Source organism: Podarcis bocagei, assembly GCF_964188305.1.
Source record: "Podarcis bocagei genome assembly, chromosome: Z".
NCBI classification, from domain to species: Eukaryota; Metazoa; Chordata; class Lepidosauria; order Squamata; family Lacertidae; genus Podarcis; species Podarcis bocagei.
In genome coordinates this window covers 2,493,770-2,514,695 of record NC_138140.1, presented here as the reverse complement: position 1 = coordinate 2,514,695, position 20,926 = coordinate 2,493,770, and the positions used below count along the sequence as shown (strand labels likewise).

General features: G+C 49.1%; 1 protein-coding gene and 1 long non-coding RNA gene across 11 annotated transcripts in view; one reads left to right on the top strand and one right to left on the bottom strand.

Annotated features, from left to right (window-relative positions):
- Positions 1-20,926, bottom strand: part of LOC308579117 — a 522,075-nt gene that overhangs the window by 235,535 nt on the left and 265,614 nt on the right. The gene's annotated exons all lie outside the window — the stretch shown is intronic.
- DAB2IP (DAB2 interacting protein) overlaps positions 1-20,926 on the top strand; it is a 319,383-nt gene that overhangs the window by 228,072 nt on the left and 70,385 nt on the right. For all 10 annotated transcript variants that reach the window (XM_081179660.1, XM_081179662.1, XM_081179664.1 and 7 more), the window contains one exon: positions 16,701-16,854. In XM_081179660.1, coding sequence (XP_081035786.1) covers positions 16,701-16,854 — 154 coding nt within the window. The remainder of the gene's footprint in view (positions 1-16,700; positions 16,855-20,926) is intronic.

Sequence of the window (20,926 nt, the reverse complement as noted above, 5' to 3'; positions counted from 1 at the left end):
AAGCCAGCTTCTGCAAAATGATTCATTAATGATGAATTAAATTCTCGTTTACAAAACCGTAATCCTGCTTGATCATTTTTGTTCAGCCCTCACCTTTTCGCTCTTAAAATTCAGCGCAAGGGTTTATGAATGTTTAAAAATTGCTTTGTTGGTCCCCGAAGTAATTTGACAAGTCTGTCAGCTATTGATTAAAAAGAAAGAAAGAAACTACCTGGAATTATTCAAGGATTGGGATGACTTGGGGAATTAGGTAGAAATTGTAAGAGAGCAGGGAGGGGCGATATTCCAAACGCGAAAGGAAGTAAGATGTTGGAGAGTAAATATGTTCTCGAAATACTTTCTGAAAAATCCATTATGGCTGTGAAATTAACTTGAAATGAGATGCTCGTCAAGGGTCTTCTTGAGGGTGAGGTGGATGGGCATGTTCTGTTCATGTACTGTCCTCGGAATGGACCCAGTTAAAACTATGGCATTTGCTCTCCCAGGAGGCAGTGATGGCCAACAACTTGGATGGCTTTAGGATTGGACCGTGGGCCTCATCCTGCAGGCTCTTCTTAGGTTCTTATGTTCTTATGACCGGTTCTGAAGAGGCAGCTGCCACCCTTCTGGGCCAAAGGAAGGAGCCCCCTTGTAGACAGCTAAGTGACAGGAAAAAGGACGATGGTGATAAAATGATGTGATACAGTAATTGCACGGGTGGAGTTTTTCTCCATCAGTGGGGTGGGGAGAATTGACCAGTGAAAGGAGCTGCAGGGAATTCAGGAGCAGATCAAAGGGTTTCTTCCACTATGCTTAATGGGCTTAAGGAACTCACTGCCACAATATACAGTCGTACCTCGGGTTAAATATGCTTCAGGTTGAGCATTTTTAGGTTACACTCCACGGCGACCCGGAAGTAACGGAACGCGTTACTTCTGGGTTTCGCTGCTTGCGCATGCACAGATGCTCAAAATGACTTCACGCGCATGCGTGGAAGCGGCAAATCGCGCACTCACAGATGCGGGTTGCTTTCGCTTCAGGAAGCGAACGGGGCTCCGGTACGGATCCTGTTCACATCCAGAGGTACCACTGTATGCATTAGTCACTATTTAAGCTTAGATGGCTGTGAAAGGCAGATGAGGCAATATTCGTGGAGGATCAGTCTCATCAGTTGGCATCTAGCCATCAAGGCCCAGCTAGTCCAGCATTCTCTTCTCACAGTCGCCAACCAGATGCAAGCAGGATTTGAGCAGAAGAGCAGCGCTCTGTCCTCGCATGGTTTTCAGGAAGCATTGCTGCCTCCAACTTCTTGGTTTAACTCTTGAATTCTGGTTGCTGGGAAGCAGCCTAGAGTGAGACAGGCACCCACTTTTGTCCCCTGGTTGTGGGCCTCTGGGCCTGGCATTCGGAGGGTGGGGAAGCTCTGGCCATCCAGATGTCTTTGGACTGCGTCTTCCATTGTCCTTAGCCATTGGCCATGCTGGCTGCTCAGCTGGGAGGGCCCCAGTTTCCCTGCCCTTTCCGTCTAACCCATCACAGCTCTTTTGCACTTAAGGAGATGATGCGTATCTGGAGCAATTAGCAAATGCAGCCCAGTGCCTATCAACTCCGACTTAATTCAGACATCGCAAAATCCGATCAGGAACATTTCATAAGCCTTTGCATGATCCTTCTCTTGCCTCCCTCTCCTCTCTTGCAGGTTCTACCCTTCCTTTCCAGACTTGTAGCAACCACAAGTTTTCTCAGACATCCAAATAGAACTGCAGGCATGAGCTGGAAGTTGCTTGCAAGACATAGTTTGCAAACCAAAGCTCTGGCTTGGTTGCAGCTTCTGGCTGGCAGGTTTGTTTGATTCTGACGAACTTTGGTTATTTGCTTATTCTTCTGCCCTGAACTCTTGGTGTTGGATACTGGAGTTACCAGTAGCATCTAGGGCACTGTCTAAAGACACATGTGGGCAGCTTGCCTTTCAGCAAAGTTGCTGCATCGTGTTCTCTCAGTTTGTAGTCCTTGCCTAATACTGGCCTCCTTTGCAGGGGCGTTGTGAAGATAGTTGCGATAATTCCAGGGCCTACTCTTAACGTGCTGTGTCACAGAACTGTGTGATGTGGTTGGATATTTGCAAGTTACTTTGGCCTCCTAGAAGCCTTTATCTGTTCAACTGCAATGAGTTTGCCTGTCGTGTCCCTGTGTGATTCTTTGTTCTTTCAGCTGTGCCTCTCTTGCATCCAAGTGACAGGTTGAATGCACAGATGCTTCTTAACTTCCCGTCCTGAGATGAGGCTACCCTTTGCAGCTCTTCACAATTGTAGTTCTTGGTTTGCTTCCATCCAGCTGGATGAACTTTTTTCAATGCAGGAAACTGCTGCTGCTGCTTTGGACCTCAGCAGTAGTGTGCCATGGCACTTGGAAGGTTATGGGGCAGTAAATGGAGCAGGTGGTCTTCCTTTCACCTCAACTTCTACCTAATGCTTTGAAGGTGGCAGAGATTGACTTCTGCACCCTGAGCAGGTGTTCCGCCACTGAACTGTGGCCTTCTCCCAACTTGGTGGCTTCTGAGATTTCCTTAGGGCCATGCAGACTTCCCATTGGTCACTTTTTTCGCTCCTGCTGAGCTCTATAGCAATGTTTGCAAAGAGGGAAGAGTCACAAAACATCGGTGGGACAGGGAATGGTATGTAGAAGCGGAGCAATGCCTGGAAGGTGCGTTGCATTTAGCAAGTGAATGAACAGGGAGGGTTTCGCGCCAATTTCACGCCAATTGGGTGGTGGGGTCACCACACACTGCATTGCAGGCTACTTCCTTCGCTTCCTGCTCTTTTGCCTCAGATGGGATGGCAAAGGACACAGAGGTCTTCTGACCTCTGCTGACATCCACTGAGGTGGATGAGCAGATTTCCCCATCCCCAACTTGAGGGCTCTCTTGCACTGTCTGAAGCGACATTTCTCTGATTTCCCAAATCAAAACATTTTCTTTGCATGCCTGCAAATATTTTATTTTTAAAGCAGAGCAGAGATGAGAGGAAGTACAATCGGCCCTCTGTGGAGCATCCCTCCCCATCTCAGTTTCCACCTGACTCACTGTGCTGAGCCGAGCCCTGCTGAGTCAGGCCAAAGGCCCAATCAACTCAGCATCCTGTTTCCCCGCAGTGTCCAGCCAGGTGATGTAAGCGCAGTAGCCTTCTCCTTCTCCCCCCCAGAAGCTGTTATTTAAAGGTAGACTGCCCCTGAATCTGGAGCTTCCCCATAGCCATCAATAGGCACCAGTAGCCCTCTCTTCCTCCATGCATTTAATTTGATACTAGGGAATTAAATATTTAAAAACTGTCAATATCATAATGTTGTACTACGAGTCTATGGTGCTGTGTTCGATTTGAGACACCTCGCCTCAAAAACGATATTGTTGAGTTGGGAAAGGTTCAGAAAGGGGATGGAGGGACTCCTCTGTGAGAAAAGGTTGCAACCTTTGGTAATTTTTAGATTGGATAAAAGGCAGGTAAGAGATGACATGATAGAAGTTTGTAAGACTCTGCATGGTGTGGAGAAAGTGGATAGTGAAAAGGTTTTCTCCCACTCTTGAAACACTAGAACTTGTGGAAGATTCAGGACAGGCGAAAGAAAGTCCTTCTTAATGCAGAAAGTCCTTCTTAATGGCTACTAGCCAGGGTTTTCGGAAGGGGAGAGTTGCACAGTAGTTTATACCTTAGCATTTTAAACCAGAAAGTTATATGGAACTCCCTGCCTATTGATATTAGGCAGGTGCCATCGTTATACTGCTTTCAGACCCTGTCAAAACCTGTTTCGTTTAGGCAAAAATTTGTTTTTTAAAATGTTTTTATTTTACCTATATTTTGATATTATTTTGTCTCCTGTTTTTAAAAGTCTTATTTTATTGCTATTTTGTAATGAATATTTTATGGAAACAGCTTAGAAATTTATTATTATTATTAAACAGTATACAAGGCTTGTGATATAAATAAGTAAGGGTGTACACCTCCCACTTCCCCAGTCAAGGAAGACCTGAAAGCTGAGCCTTCTCTGAATCTGAAGTTGGAGGCAGTGATGCCCCTGGAATCTGCAGGCAGGAGAATATTGCTCTTGTGGTTGGATCCTGCTCCCTGGTTTCCCACTGACGTCTGGCTGACCACTGTGAGAGCAGGATGCTGGACTGGAGAGACTACTGGCCTGATCCAACGGGCTCTTCTTGCATTCTTACAGTCCTACTGAACTTTAAAAAAAACAACAACCAGCCACCCAACTCCACACTTAAATAAATAAATGCAAATTGGGAGAGGCGGGAGGACTTGAGAGGATACCCACAACCCTCACACCTGGGACCCCAGAGCAAGACAGGCAGCTGGTAACCTCAGAAGTGGAGGAGATCCCTGGGAGTTCCTGGGCCATCTTCTCTGATGCTAAAGTATGCAGATCTCATTGATTTGGATACCATAATCCAGTCGTTGAGGTTTTTTTTGTTTGTTTGTCTTAGTATTTGCAGTGCTGGCTTATTGGTGGCCCACAGAAATAAAGGCCAGGAACTCCCCACCCACCCAAAAAAAAAAAAGGCATGGAAGGTGAGTGAGAGGCTTCAAAACCAATCCAGCGCATCCCTCTGAAAGTTTGCATTCCAGGCCTTTCCTCCTCTTCAAAGCGTAACACGTGGGGCGTATTAATACTTCTAGTTGACGTGCATGCGCAAGCAGCCGTCCCAGTTTAGGAATCGGCAGCCCTGCTCCAGACAAGCCGCCTTTCAGCATTGAACACAGACCCTTTCTCGCTGGTCCCTCACATCCCCAGTGTGTGCTCAGCCATTGGGTGGGACACGGTGCCTGGAGACTTAGGAAGGTGAGGGGTGGGTGTGCGAGATAAGAGCAGATCCCCAAGGTATGAGCGGGCTTCGCCAGCAGACTGGCAGGAAGCTCAGCCTTGTGGCCTGCCGCGCAGAGAGATGGCGTAATTAGCTGCTCCTGAGGCCCCTGCGGCCAAAGATGTGCCTGGTTAATTCCAATCAATATGGGGACTTCCAGCTTCCCTCACCTGTGTGACTCAGGGCTGTGAGAAACTCTCAGCTCTGCCCACCTTCTGGCCCGGTTGCGTTCCCTGCTTCAGCCTCCTCTCAATTCTTAAGAGCATGGGTAGGCAAACTAAGGCCCGGGGGCCGGATCCGGCCCAATCACCTTCTAAATCCGGCCTGCGGACGGTCCGGGAATCAGTGTGTTATTACATGAGGAGAATGTGTCCTTTTATTTAAAATGCACCTCTGGGTTATTTGTGGGGCATAGGAATCCGTTCATCCCCCCCCAAAAAAAAAATTATAGTCTGGCCACCCACAAGGTCTGAGGGACAGTTGACTGGCCCCCTGTTGAAAAAGTTTGCTGACCCCTGCTTAAAGGCGTCAGAAGAGGCCTGTCGGTTTAGGCCAAGGGCCTGTCTAGTCCCGCTTCCCAAAGTGGTCAAAGAGATACTATTATCAGTTGTCATGTTTTGGTATATTTACACCCCATGTTTCCTACAAGGAGCTCGAGGTAGTGCACACACTGCTCCCCCCTCCTCATTTCACCCCCCACCAACAACAACCCTGTGAGGAAGGCTAGGCTGAGAGACTGCCCCGAGTGTGGATTTGAACTCTGACCTCTCCTACATCCCGGTCCAACGCCCTAACCACTACCCCCTCCCCACTCAACCTTCCTTTTCTTCCTGACTTCTGCACAGAGTGCTCTGCGTCCACAACTTCCTGTCCTTGCCCCGGCAATTGCAGATGCACAGTAGCACATAGATAACACACTGCCAAAAAGCAACCTTGGAGCAGTTCTCATTCATTGCCTCTATCGCAGCGCTTTTGTGGTGGGGTGGTTGCATTTTACCAGCACGCAAGTGAGCAGTAGCGCACCTGGAGGAACCTTACTGCAAAAAGAGCCTTATTGTGTCAATGTCGAGATGACCGCAGAGCGGTGGGATGGGGAGAGTCCGAAAGCAAAGGCCTTTCTGCAGCCTCAGTTTTTCCTTTGCAGTTCAAAGAGTCGGTTTCACAAGACACGTTTTTGGCTCCTTCTCTCCCACAACTTTGTGGCATCCCAGCTGTGTTCAAGGCCTGTCAGACACCTGAACATTGGCTGAAGCTTCCACCTTGCGTGGGAAAAGTGGAGATAAAAATGGTTGTCAATGCCACTTTTGCTCCGTTAAACCCCTGAGAAGTACCTTCTCCCTGGAAAGATGGCAGCAGCCTACTTTGTGTAGTGCCAACCTCTTCCCAGATGTTTCTGCGTTGAGTCTGGGGCCCTTCTCCTGCTGTTTTTGCCTCACGTGGTATTCCAGGGTAGACTGCCTCTGAAGAAAGAGGTTCCATTGGGCTTCCATGGCTGATATACATCACCCTCCAGCCCAGGGGCTGTTGCTCCTTCTTGTTGCAAAGGCACCCTTTTCTGAATCGTAACTGCCAAGCCATAAATCCTGTTCATTAGCCTGATTTCACAAGACACATGTAGCGGATGAGTAGCTCTCTGAAAGATCTTCCATGACTCCTGCCCCTCTGCCCTCACCCTTGTCTTCCCGGCAGCCTTGTGGACTAATTTGATTGGAGGCAGGGTGTCTGGATTTCAGCCCTCTAAAGAGGTCTCCAAGCATTGTGGATATTATAGTTCTTCACGGCTGATCTGGAAGCTCCGTTTCTTCAGACGCAAGCCCAAAACTGGACAAACGACAAACCTAGCTGAGATGTACAGCCTCTCTCAATGTCCAGCAGCCCAGACTGAGTGAGCACAAGGCAACTGGGAGCTTTGGAACTCTCTGCCTCTTGAGATGAAGCAGGCACCTTCACTGTACCCTTTACAGCACCTGCTAAAAACACTTTTGTTAGACAAACCTACCCAGGTGTTCAGAAAGTTAATGCAAGTCTTAATCTGTTATTCGTCTATTGTTGTTTTAACTTTTGAAATGTCTGAAGTTATTGCTGTTAATTTTTCTTAGTGGTACTTTTATTGTTCCATCTTTTCGTAAACTGCTTTGAGGCTTTTTACAATCAAGCAGTGTATAAATTGTAGGGACGCGAGTGGTTTTGTGGGTTAAACCACTGAACCTAGGGCTTGCTGATCGGAAGGTCGGTGGTTCGAATCCCTGTGACGGGGTGAGCTCCCGTTGCTCGGTCCCTGCTCCTGCCAACCTAGCAGTTCGAAAGCACGTCAAAGTGCAAATAGATAAATAGGTACCACTCCGGCGGGAAGGTAAACGGCGTTTCCGTGTGCTGCTCTGGTTCGCCAGAAGCGGCTTAGTCATGCTGGCCACATGACCTGGAAGCTGTACGCTGGCTCCCTCGGCCAATAAAGCGAGATGAGTGCTGCAACCCCACATTCGTCCACGACTGGACCTAACGGTCAGGGGTCCCTTTACCTTTTTGTATGTACCTATGTACATAGGATGCTGGCATCGAATTGGCCCATTCTAGTTTCACACGAGTCGAATCCCTAGTCCAGGGGCATTCTAAGTTGGTGTGTGCACCTGTCCCACCTAGAACAGCTAGTGACTTTCTTTCTCCAGCTGGCAGCTCCTGTGGAGCAGAGAGCAAGGGGCCCCTAATAGTATCAGAACAAGCCAACTTCTGGGTCAGACCAAAACTCCACTTAGTCCAGCCCTCTTCAGAGTGGCCAGCCAGGTGCCCATGGAAAGCCTGGCCTGAGGGCAACACCAACTCTCCCCACCTGTGATTCCAGGGACTGGCATTCAGAGGCAGACTGCCTTTGACAGAGGAAGTAAGGTCAAGGGGATGAAGCTGCTCACCTACAAAGAAATGTTCTCATTCTGGAGGGCAAGAAAGAGGTGATATGGTAGAAGTTGGAAGTACTGTTTTTGGGGGGACAGGAGGCGGGCAGGTGTGGTGGACTCCCTGGTTCTGAATGGGGCAACTGTGCCCCTGAAGGACCAGGTGCACAGCCTGGGAGTCATTTTGGACTCACAGCTGTCCATGGAGGCACACGTCAATTCTGTTTCCAGGGCAGCTGTTTATCAGCTCCATCTGGTACGCAGGCTGAGACCCTACCTGCCCGCAGACTGTCTCGCCAGAGTGGTGCATGCTCTGGTTATCTCCTGCTTGGACTACTGCAATGCGCTCTATGTGGGGCTACCTTTGAAGGTGACCCGGAAACTACAACTAATCCAGAACGCGGCAGCTAGACTGGTGACTGGGAGTGGCTGCCAAGACCACATAACACCGGTCTTGAAAGATCTACATTAGCTCCCAGTACGTTTCCGAGCACAATTCAAAGTATTGGTGCTGACCTTTAAAGCCCTAAACAGCCTCGACCCAGTATACCCGAAGGAGCGTCTCCACCCCCATTGTTCAGCCCAGACACTGAGGTCCAGTGCTGAGGGCCTTCTGGCGGTTCCCTCCCTGCGAGAAGCCAAGTTACAGGGAACCAGGCAGAGGGCCTTCTCGGTAGTGGCACCTGCCCTGTGGAACGCCCTTCCAGCAGATGTCAAAGAGAAGAACAACTACCAGACTTTTAGAAGACATCTGAAGGCAGCCCTGTTTAGGGAAGTTTGTAATGTGTGACATTTTAATGCATTTTTAATCTTTGTTGGAAGCTGCCCCAAGTGGCTGGGGAAGCCCAGCCAGATGGGCGGGGTATAAATAATAAATTAATACTATATTATTGTTATTCAGGATGGATAAAAGAAAGTATTTATTTACTCAGCGCATAGTTTAACTATGGAACTCACTTCCAAAGGAGGCAGTGATGGTCACCAAAAGCTACTGGAGAGTTTCATGGAGGAGAGGGCTGCCGATGGTTGCAAGCCACAACAGCTTGGAGGCAGCAAGGCTTCTGGATACCAGGTGCGAGAAGGAGGAGAGAGGATTGCTCTTGTTCTCAGGCCATGCCTGCAGGGTTTCTCATTGGTTGGCCACCATGAGAAGAGGATGCTGGACTGGATGAGCCCTTGGTCTGACCCAGCAGGCTCTTCGTATGCTCTTATCCACAGGAATACTGGTTTAAACCCTGTGCTCCCACACAGTGGGCTGGTATTAGCATCCATCTTTTGAAAGAGTACGCGGAATTGTTTGCTAAGAGAGAGAGGGAGAGGGCAACCGGGTCATTTCACAGCAACCCATGAAGGTCGCAACTAAGCGGTCTCCTGAGACCTGAGCAGGATGCATCCCACCACTTCTTTCTGGTCTCTGGGTTCAGGTAGAGTCATCTATCAAGAGTGAACCTTTGAAGGAAGTCAGAGAGAAGAACGGATGTGTCAGCAGGGGGCTGAGTGATTGATTTGCTGGGAAAGGCTCCAGCCTTTGGAGGGATGGATGTTTCTAGGTTATGACGGAGCCCTTTCCTTTTATGAGTAATCATGAAGGATTGGGGAAGGGCTGTTGCAGGCAGTTGCTGAGGCTTTGGACCATAGAATTGCAGAGTTGGTGGGGACCTCAGGGGTCCTCTAGTCAGCCCCCTGCAAATGCAGGAATCTGAGCTGAAGGATCGCCGTGATGGTGCTCTGCACATGTCCAGAAGACTGGTCTTACACTTTTAGAAGTAATATATTCATTGTGACAACATACATACATACATACATACATACATACATAAATATTTATACCCCGCCCTTCCCGGTTCAGAAAACCGGGCTCAGGGCGGCTAACAACAAATGTAAAACACGTAATTGATGCAACAAAAAACAGCATAAAAACATGAATAACAATAAATTTAGAATTCAAAAATCAATTGAGGGTGGTAATCCATCCAATAAACATTAGATGATCACCAGGGCTAGCTGGCTAAATTAGTCCTACTTGGGCCAACGAGGAGACCAGGGGAGAATTAGCTGTGGGATCCCAGAGTGGGGAATCTTCATAAAAAGGGGAGGGAAGGAAGGAGAATAAAAGATCAGGCTGAATTCAAATTAAAAGCCAGGTGGAATAGCTCTGTCTTACAGGCCCTGCGGAAGGAAGTGAAATCCTGCAGGGCCCTGGTCTCCTGGGACAGAGCATTCCACCAGGTGGGAGCCATCACTGAGAAGGCCCTGGCCCTGGTGGAGGATAATCTGGCTTCCTTAGGGCCCGGGACCTCTAAACTATGGTTATTCGTGGACCTTAAGGTCACTTTGACTATATAAACTGTAGAATCATGCAATTGTAGATTTGGAATGTAACCCCAAAGGTCATTTCGTTCAACCCCTGCAATGAAGGAATCATAGCTAAAGAACCACTGGCAGGTGGCCATCCGAGCTCTGCTTAAGCACCTCCCATCAGCCCACCACCTTTCTGCACAAGGCCACAATCCTGCACCCGCTTCCTCCTGAGTACACATGGGTAGGACTGTGCTGCGATGCTTTCCTGACCACTGGCTGGCAACCTCCGCTCCTCCATGAGCTGAACTCATGGGGAGGGGGGGGTGCTCTGCTTTTTCATCTCTGGAAGATTCTGGGTCACTCATTAAGCCCTAGGAAATTGTTGGTGCCAGCGCCAGAGGAAGTGGGGGGCAGCGCTTCTGTGGCTGCGAGGAAGGAGCAGGTCAGGTTGCAGCTTGGAGACTTAAAGAGCTGGTAGCAAAATTAGAGGGCATAAACCATTCATCCAATCAGCCCGTCAGTTGGCTGGAGCATTGGGCTAGGCTCTCACTTGAACCGCTCAGTGTATGCAGGTTCCAGTTTTAGTCGCAAGCAAACGGCATAGTTAGCAAGCATATAGCAAGTAAATGCCCTAGAGCAGCGGTTCTCAACCTGTGGGTCCCCAGATGTTGTTGGACTACAACTCCCATCATCCCTGAGATCTGGCCTTGCTAGCTAGGGGTGATGGGAGTTGTAGTTCAACAACATCTGGTGACCCACAGGTTGAGAAAGGCTGGTCTAGGCAGTGTTCCCCAACCTTGGGCCTCCAGCTGTTTTTGGACTACAGTTCCCATCATCCCTGACCACTGGTCTTGCTAGCTAGGGATTATGGGAGTTGTAGTCCAAAAACAGCTGGAGGCCCAAGGTTGGGGAACACTGGTCTAGAGCATGGGTAGGCAAACTAAGGCCTGGGGGCTGGATCCGGCCCAATCACCCTCTAAATCTGGCCTCCGGCAACCAGTGTGTTTTTACATGCGTAGAATGTGTGCTTTTATTTAAAATTCATCTCTGGGTTATTTATGGGGCATAGGAATTCACTCATTATTCCCCCCCCCAAAAAAAATATATAGTCCGCCCCCCCCCCCACAAAGTCTGAGGGACAGTGGACCGGCCCCCTGCTGAAAAAGTTTGCTGACCCATGCCATAGAGCTAGGAAATAGGACCCTTCCATGAAGCCCAGATAAAGCCCCCCTCCCTTCACTTTGGAGGATTATTTATTTATTTATTTATTTATTTATTTCATCATTGTTACCGTTTATTAAATTTATATAACACTAGACTTTGTGGACATCTGATGAAGCTGAGTGTTGTAAGATTCAGGACAGATAAAAGGAATAACTTCTTTACTCAGCATTAAAATACAGTAATGCATCAAACATTAAAAGCTTCCCTGAACAAGGCTGCCTTCAGATGTCTTCTAAAAGTCTGGTAGTTGTTATCTTGGACATTCTGGTGGGAGGGTGTTCCACAGGGCGGGTGCCACTACCGAGAAGGCCCTCTGCCTGGTTCCCTGTAACTTGGCTTCTCGCAGGGAGGGAACTGCCAGAAGGCCCTCGGAGCTGGACCTCAGTGTCCAGGCAGAACGATGGAGGTGGAGACGCTCCTTCAGGTATACTGGACCAAGACCGTTTAGGGCTTTAAAGGTCAGCACCAACACTTTGAATTGTGCTCGGAAACGTACTGGAGGTTTTGACACGAAGGTTGGGTGGCCACCTGTTAGTGATTCCTTATCTGTGACTCCTGTGTTGCAGGGGTCGGACTGGACGACTCTTTGGTGGTCCTAAGTTTACAACTGGATGATCTGGTTGGCCACTGTGAGAACAGGATCCTGGGCGAGGTGCGCCACGGGCATGATTCAGCAACCAGGCTCTTCTTACATCTATCTGCTTTTGGGGAGATCTCTTTGGACCACCAATCTGACACCACCTCACCACTTGTCCCAGGCCCTGAACTGCGGGGTCCATGGCACCGCTCCTCCACGTTCCTCACAGTGCGCAGCGGGTGCTCATTTGCTTGCTCACAAGCGCACGGATGTTGACATTTTCGGCAGCTGTGGCTCCCTTCCCCAGCTACAGAGCAGCCAATCAGCAGCCGCGGGAGCCAGATCAAGCTCAAAGCTCACAGTGTGTGTTTGTGTGCCTCTGCTGCTTAGGCGATGCTGAGCGGGGGCCAGAGGAGGGGAAAGGAGGTGGGATGGGCGAGGAGGGGGGAACCAGGTGGTTGGGAGCAGTGGGGGAGAGCCCCCCCCCCCGTTCAGTTTCCCCTTTTCTCAAGCTTTTTCGGCACAGAATAGGAGGTGCCCAGCTCTCGCCTGACTTCTCCCGCAGCAGATGTTCCATGCCAGGCCACAGCTGCGAGGCGGTGATGGGGCAGCGATGGAAGTCCTTTTTGGTGAGGCTTGGGGAGGGGAGGGAGGACAGGGCTGATCTCTGTTCCGGAGAAAGCAGCATCCCCAAAAGCTTAACCCCTTTGCGCCTCTCCTGCAACGGCCTTTTGGAGTGTTGGTAGCTGCCTGCACGGACACTAACAGCAGATGTTCCCTGGGGTTTTTCAGGCAGGGGATTTTAGAAATTGGGTCCTGGAACCTTCTGTGGGCAAAGCATGGGCTCTGCCACTGAGCTGTAGCCTTCCAGGGAATTTCAGGTAGGTTGGTCTTCGCCAGCCCTTCCCCAGACTTGCTGAGAATTGAATGGGGGGGGGGGACGGACCCTCCACACACAAAGCATCAGCTCCCGGTGTCTGAGCTGCCGCCCCATTTCCTTTCCCATAACTGTCAGCCTTTAAACTGTAGGCTCCCTGGGGCCAGGGAGCTATCTCCTTTCCCTTCTGCATGTACAATAGAGAGGCGTCGCAATCCAGAATGGTGTAGTGGTTAGCATTTCTGAGTAGGACATGGGAGACCAGGGTTCAAATCTCTGTTGGGCCATGAAGTTCTCTGGGTGTGACCTTGAGCTGGCTTCTCAGCCCAGCCTACCTCGCGGGGTGGTTGTGAGAATTAAACTGAGGGGGGGAGGACCATGTAGCTGCCTTGAGCTCCTTGGAGGGGAAAAGGTGGGATATAAATGCAATTAATAATAATGATAATATTTAATGATTGCTCAGTACCCAGTTTAAATAATAGAGTTGCATCATCTGATGAAGAAGCGTTGCCCGGTTTCACCCTAGGAGAGCCATACTTTAGCCCAACCTAAGAACTTGGGACTTCTATAGACGCAGAACCTTCTTCTGCCTCTCCCTCCACACAACACAACATCCCAAGCCTCCATGCTTCTTCAGTTTCCATTGTGTCCCCACATCATATGTCAGGAGTGCTCTGATGGTGTTTCCTGCTTGGCAGGGGATTGGACTTGATGGCCCTTGTGGTCTCTTCCAACTCTATGGTTCTATGATTCTATGATTCTAGCAGTTTCTGGATTGTAAATCCCCTTCAGCAGAGACCTGTTCTATACTTTGCAAGCGCCAAGGACATTGCTGTGTGATGGGAACCCTTATTATTAAGAAAAGGCAATGGATTGATTTAAATAGCTGGTGCAGTTTGTATCTGGGCACAGCCAATTGTCTGGAAGCAAAAAACGCTATGCTCCCTTCTTTTCTTTTGATGCATGTGGTCTTATTGAAAGGGTTTCCCATCTGGAAGAGAGATCCAGTGTGGTGTGGTTAGAGCATTGGATTAGGACCTGGGAGACAAGGGTTCAAATCTCCACTCAGCCGTGAAGCTGACTGTAGGGCCTCGGGGGCCAGTCGCTGCCTCTCAGCCTAACCTACCTCACAGGGTTGCTGTGGGGATTAAATGAGAGGAAGTACCTAACATATAGGGACGCGGGTGACGCTGTGGGTTAAACCACAGAGCCTAGGACTTGCCGATCAGAAGGCAGTGGTTCGAATCCTGCAACGGGGTGAGCTCCCGTTGCTCGGTCCCAGCTCCTGCCATCCTAGCAGTTCAAAAGCACGTCAAAGTGCAAGTAGATAAATAGGTACCGCTCCGGCGGGAAGGTAAACGGCGTTTCCGTGCGCTGCTCTGGTTCGCCAGAAGCGGCTTAGTCATGCTGGCCACATGATCTGGAAGCTGTCTGCGGACAAACACTGGCTCCTCGACCAATAAAGCGAGATGAGCCCCGCAACCCCAGAGTCGGTCACAACTGGACCTAATGGTCAGTGGGTCCCTTTACCTTTACCTAACATATGCCAGCTTCAGAAAAAAGGTGGGGTGGAAATGGAATGCAATATAAGAATAGAATAGAATAGAATAGAATAGAATAGAATAGAATAGAATAGAATAGAATAGAATAGAATAGAATAGAATAGAATAGAATAGAATAGAATAGATATTTGGGGAATAAGAAAATAGGAACGCAGATGTGATGGTGGTACTTGGCGTCTTAATTTTGTGTGTATGGGACCTTCTGCATGCAAAACAGGTGTTCCACCACTGAGTTATGGGTCTTCCATAAAGTTCTGTTCTTGCCAGGTGTTCCCTTCCTCCTTATGGGGTACCTTCAACTTTCTGCATCATCCCTGGAGCCCAAATTTCAAGTTTACAACCCATTCCAATGATCCAAGGGAGGGATAAGGGGGGAAACAGATGGTTGTGAAAATCTGCACTGGTTTTTGTCACTATCTGCAGGGAGGTTTTCATTTATCCTGCGTCTTTGCTCTTTTCCAAGACACCCCGAGTATTTGTTTTCTTTTAAGCTGCTCTGGGACCTCAACAATGCCCATTCTGTCCTTGCTGCATTGTTGTGCCTGACTTAAAATTATTCCCATCATTGTCCAAAGAAATGAGGGGCGGGAAATGTTCTGGAGCCGGCTTCCTTTCCCTTTCTGTGGGCGGGAAAAGATCACACAACAATCTTCAGCAGATTTTCATTCAAACCCAGGAATGTAAAATTATTATCATTAGTAATTACCCGCACTTTATCTTAAGGTCACGGGGCAGGTTGCAGCACTAAAACACAGCATTAGAAACTGTTTAAAACAGCCTACAATCACAAAAAATAAGGTGTGTTCTAAAAAATATGCACTCCTCATGTGTCAAAAGGCATTTGCCGGAAGCCGAATAATCAAGGTGCCTGACACACCTCTTTCTGGAGGGAGTTCCTACCAGCTGTTGCCAATCCTCTCAAATCTGCCTTTCCTTTCCCTGAATTCCCTGCTTGATCTCGCACAACCAAAGATCCCATTCAGTCAGCCTTGACCATGAGCCCAAGAAGGTTAGTAGCCTGCAAACATGTTTGCTAGCCCAGTGGAGCACACACACCTTCCTGCTGCCAGAGAGGACATAGTGCTCTTCCCTTCTCTGTGTGCTCACTCACCTGCACATATGCAATTCTAGGTTACCTGTGGCTACCTGGCTAATGCTTAAATGCAAGGGTGCACCGTGAGCCACCCTAGCTTGTGACCTACCAAGCCCCACACAGCCCCACCAACTGCGTTTAGCAGCCCCTCCTGCTTCGGCTTCCAAAGAGAGAAGGTGCTCTCTCAAGCCCTTAATACAGTCATACCTCGGGTTACAGCCACTTCAGCTTGCGTTTTTTCAGGTTACGCACCCGCCGAAACCTGAAAGTACCGGAACAGGTTACTTCCGGGTTTTGGTGGTCTTGCATGCGCAGAAGCGCTAAATTGCACTTTGTGCATGCACAGAAGCGTCAAATTGCAACCCGTGTGTGCGCAGACGCGCTGCTGCGGGCTGCGAATGCTGCGGGTTGCAAACGTGCATCCCGCATGGATCACGTTCGTAGCCAAAGCGTCCACTGTATAGCCAGCATGTTTCATTAGATACAGTGGTGTCCAAACTTTTTTTCAAAGAGGGCCAGATTTGGTGAAGTGAAGGGCCGTGAGGGCCAACCAAAGAGCCAACCAAAGTTGTTGAGCTTTTTTCAGTTAGCAGGCTTCTATTTAATGTGTTAGCAGGCTTCTATTTAAAATCTCTATTCTATTTAAAATCTCTGATCCTCAGAGTCTTGGTTTACAATGGTGCTGATGGCTTATTGCTCTTCCTTATTGGTTTTTAACCCAATCCTATTGTTTTACCTTGTTTTATTGCTCTTGTGAGCTACTTTGGGGACCTGTATGGGTGGGAAGGGCTGTAGATCAGGGAAAGTCACCGGTTTGAGCCCCGCTAACCTCTCCAGGTGGGGCTGGGAGAGACCCCCTGCCGGAAATCCAGGAAAGCCTGGTGGACAATATTGAGCTACTACCCGTCAGTGTAAAGCAGGCTTCTTCAACCTCGGCCCTCCAGATGTTTTTGGCCTACAACTCCCATCATCCCTAGCTAGCAGGACCAGTGGTCAGGGATGTTGGGAACTGTAGTCTCAAAACATCTGGAGGACCGAGATTGGGTAAACAATACTGAGCAGGATGGGGCCAATGGTCTGACCAGGTACAATGTATGTGTTTTTGTGTTTTGGTATTGTAAACTGACCCTCGGATGATGAGTGGTATAGAAATTTGATAAATAAATAGTGAGACAGATTGTTACATTCCTAAATACAATCTAGGTGTGCTGTTGGTCCAACCTGACACTTCATTTTTCAAGGGCTATCGTGAAAAGCGGTGCTTGGTCCTTTCCGTGGTGCTGGAAGGGTGTGGCTCTGATCTTCACTGTTCTTGCCTTCCTCTCCCTCCAGATCCCATCTAATGCCCAGGCTGAAGGAATCTCGCTCCCACGAGTCACTGCTCAGTCCAAGTAGCGCTGTGGAGGCCCTGGATCTCAGCATGGAGGAAGAAGTGGTCATTAAGCCTGTTCATAGCAGCATCCTGGGGCAGGATTTCTGCTTCGAGGTAAGGTGCACCCATTGACACCCAGGAAGGCTGCTGGCCAGATGCCCTGCTTTCGGGGTGGGTGGGTGTGCACTCCTGAGAGTTTGACCCCTGTGGGAAACGGGAGGTTGGACTCGGTGGACCTTTGGCTTGACCCAACAGGGTTGCTTTTATGTTCATTTTGAGCCACGACAATCACTTATGTATTGGCTTGTTTTATTGCTTTCCATCCAAAAAGCCTGCCAGGGCGGCTTGCATAGAATCAGAATGAGGCAGTCCCTGCCCTCGCAGACTTGCACATTTCCCTTTAAAAAAAGAAGAAGACTGTAACACACAAGGGGTAAGCTGCAGGGAGGGAAAAGGAAAAAGAAAAACCCAGGCACAGATTCCTATCATAATCACCTGGCACAGTTCAGGGGCTGGTGGAGTGAGCTCTTCTGCTTCCCATCTGCCCCTGTAAGGCAGTTTCATAGAATGGCTGCCCCCCAGATGACAGGTGAGGTGGGAGCAGGCCGATGGGGCTGACCTGTCACACCAGTTGGGAGTGGAGCCTCCATAGTCAGAGGCAGTCTGCCTCAGAACCTAAGGGTGGGGCTGCTGCTGCTGCTTTCACAGAACCATAGAATTGTAGAGTTGGAAGGGATCCTGAAGGTTGGTCCACCCCTCTGCCATACAGGAATATTTTGTCCATTGTGGGTTTCGAACCCATGGCCCTGAGATTAAGTATGTCATGCTCTATTGAGTGAGCTATCCCAGCTGCCCTGCTTGGCAGCTTCCCAGAGCCATCTGCCTGGTCACTCCTGCAAGCATAATGGTGCTTGCTTGAGAGTAGGGCAGTGCCTCAGTGGCGGAGCAACTGCTTGGTGTGCAGAAGGTCAGAGGTTCAGTTCCCTGTGGCACCTCCAGGTAAGCCTGGAAGAGACTCTCAGCCTGAAACCCTGGAGAGCTGCTGCCAGTCAGTGCAGACAATACTGAACTAGATGGACCAAACCTATGACTCTGTATAAAGCAGCTTCTTTTGTTGCTATGATTTGGTTGGCTCCAACAGGGTTCTTTCCTTCTGTTCATACAGCAATCATCTGTAATTAAATCCACGTTAATAATTTTAAAAAATATTTCTAAATGTGTTTTTACTGGAAATGTGTGTGTTTCTTTTTCTTATCCATTGTGGTACATTTTTTTCTGAGTTGGAGAGTACAGTGCAAAATTCAGATAGGTGTGAAATCCAAAGAAAAATTTTATTCCGAACTGTATATTAATCCAGGAGATGCAAATGGGTTCAGTGGGCTCAGGCCAAATGAAATTTCTCTTCTGCCCCTTAGGTTATATCCAGTGCTGGTCCTACTCAGAGTAGACCAACTGGGTCCTTAGTGGCAGAGTGTCCCACAGGACTGGGTCGATGAGACTAAAGTCTCAGTTTCTTGTTGTCAAACAAGCCTCACCAACTGGACCAGTGATGCTTCTGCTGATGATCTGAGTGATCAAGCTGGGATATAAGGGTCTTAGGTACCCTGGACCCAAGTTGCCCAGGGCTTTGTGAATTAATACAAGGGCCTTGACCCTGACCCAGTAGCAGATGGGCAGCCAGTGCAGATGCCTCAACAAGGGGGCCACACATGGTCGGCCAGGTGACCCCACCAGCAATCTGGCCACCGCACTCTGCAGTCACTGGAGCTTCAGCACCAGACCCAACGGCAGCACCACATGGATGCTGAGACTGCACCCTTGCATACAAGATGGGCTGGTGCTTCGCTTGAAGTTGCGGCTGATCAAGGAGGAAAAGGGGGCACACACAGGTGGGAGAATGTGATGCATCTATTAACTGCATTTCTTAAACAGGTCACAAAGCTCCAGATAACTGGACAGGTGGCCACATGCCTTCCTGTGTGTGTAGGACTGTGGATCGGGTCTGTAACTTGCTACCAGGGCCTGTCCTTTTCATTTTTGCACTTTCTGTGCAAACATTCAATTTTTAGTATCTTGGGAAGGAATGAAGCAGATAGGATTTGTTTCTAAAGTTTCTTGGCTCCACGGGAGGACCTAGCCTGGTGAGCCAAATGTAATGTCAATTAGATAGTTAGTGAATGTTGTGGGAGGCAGGATAGGATATATTGTTTCATGATATCCTTCCTAACTTGCGTTAGCAAGTTCTGTGTCTTAGCAGAGTTTCAACATTCCCCTTTAAATGCACAGCAGTTTGCTTGTTGCAGGTTCGTCTGAACCTCTCTATATAAGATTTCTGGTAAGATCCCTTCTTGTCCCTCTTTTAAAAAATATACACAACAATTTTATTGTTGTGTATATTTTATAAAAGTCGTTTACTCACATTCATTCAGTTGACAGTTAGATCCCTGAAGGCAGTCTTAGGTTACAAAAGTATATATACACATGGAACTATCCCATAAGGGAGTTAGTCCCAAGTGACTGCGAACAAGCAGTGCGCATGCAACATCGAGAGGGCGCAGGCAGTCTGACTGTTTGGCACAAAGTGCGTGTTTGGGGCTGCATGGGGGGAGCTTTGTGGTGATGGGAGGGTGCAGTGAGCAGAACTCTTTTCCGAGGTAAGGTCCAGTTGCAGAGCTTTGTTGCACTGCACCTTCCGCTGTCCTCCAAACTTTGCAAAACGCATCCATGCAGATGCCTCCGTTTGCATAATTTATCTGGGTTGCAGGATTTCTGCCTGCTCTTTCCACCCACAAGCTTGCCCTGACTTATGAGGACACACAGCAGCCACTAGCCTTCCCTCCCATCGCTCCCGGCGTCCTGCTTCCCCCTGCCCCCTCCAGAGGTGAGCACATTGCTCCACAGGAAGACAGGAAATCAAACATTGATCTCTCTGTCTCAGTGTTGCTTACACTGGCTGGAAGCAATAGCTCTCCAGCGTTTCAGAACAGAGTACCCAGCCCTAACTGGAGATGCAGGGACGTGGGTGGCGCTGTGAGTTACACCACAGAGCCTAGGACTTGCCGATCAGAAGGTCGGTGGTTCGAATCCCCACAACAGGGTGAGCTCCCGTTGCTCAGTCCCTGCTCCTGCCAACCTAGCAGTCCGAAAACACGTCACAGTGGAAGTAGATAAATAGGTACCGCTCTGGTGGGAAGGTAAACAGCGTTTCCGTGCGCTGCTCTGGTTCGCCAGAAGCGGCTTAGTCATGCTGGCCACATGACCCGGAAGCTGTACACCGGCTCCCTCGGCCAATAAAGCGAGATGAGCGCCGCAACCCCAGAGTCGGCCACAAATGGACCTAACGTTTAGGGGTCCCTTTACCTTTACCTACCTGGAGATGCCAGTGAGGAATTGTACCTTGGGGCCTTTCTGCATTAAAAGCATCTTCTGTATACCATTCAGCTGTGGTTGTCACCCACAAAATGGACCAAGATTTTTGTCCTCGTGCTTCCAAGTAACATGCTGATGTAGCAGCACCCAATGAAGTTGCCTTCCACCAGTACTATTTTTCTAGAAAAAGAGGTGGTGGAACTCACCATTAGTGCCTCCCTTGTTTTCTTACAATGGCAATGGTGCTCACCTGAGAGGTGCCGGAACTGAGTTCCATTGAGTTACGGCTGAAAAAGCCCTGCCTTCCACCAAGACAAGCCCTTGGCCTATCTGGGTCTCCCGGGTCGCAGGCAGGGGTCCTTTCCAGACCTGGGGATTACACCGGGTTCTTTCTGCATGCCGAGCAGGTGCTTTCGCTGCTGAGCCACAGCTCTCCCCCACCCTGGTATCGCAAGCATAATGCCACCACTGCCCTTAGCGCCTCCCTGCCTGTTGCTTCTCCATGCCACCCTCATGACTGTCCTTGAGAGAGGCTGGGCTCTGCATTTCAATAAGGCGCTTGGCTTGCAGCAGAAACACCTTCCAGAGTTCCTCTCTACCTTGCTTTCGTTTCAGGCAGCAAGCAAAAATTGCAGAGTGCAATTTTGCCTTCTCTAGGAAGAGCCACCCACCCATGGAACAAGGATAATGAGGCAAAATTAGTTAGATTTGAGAAACTAATGATTTCCTCCCTCCTCGCTGCACTAATTGAATTTTGGCCTGGCAAACTAATACCTGTATTTTTTAAAACTTTATTAATAAATAAAACACACATAAC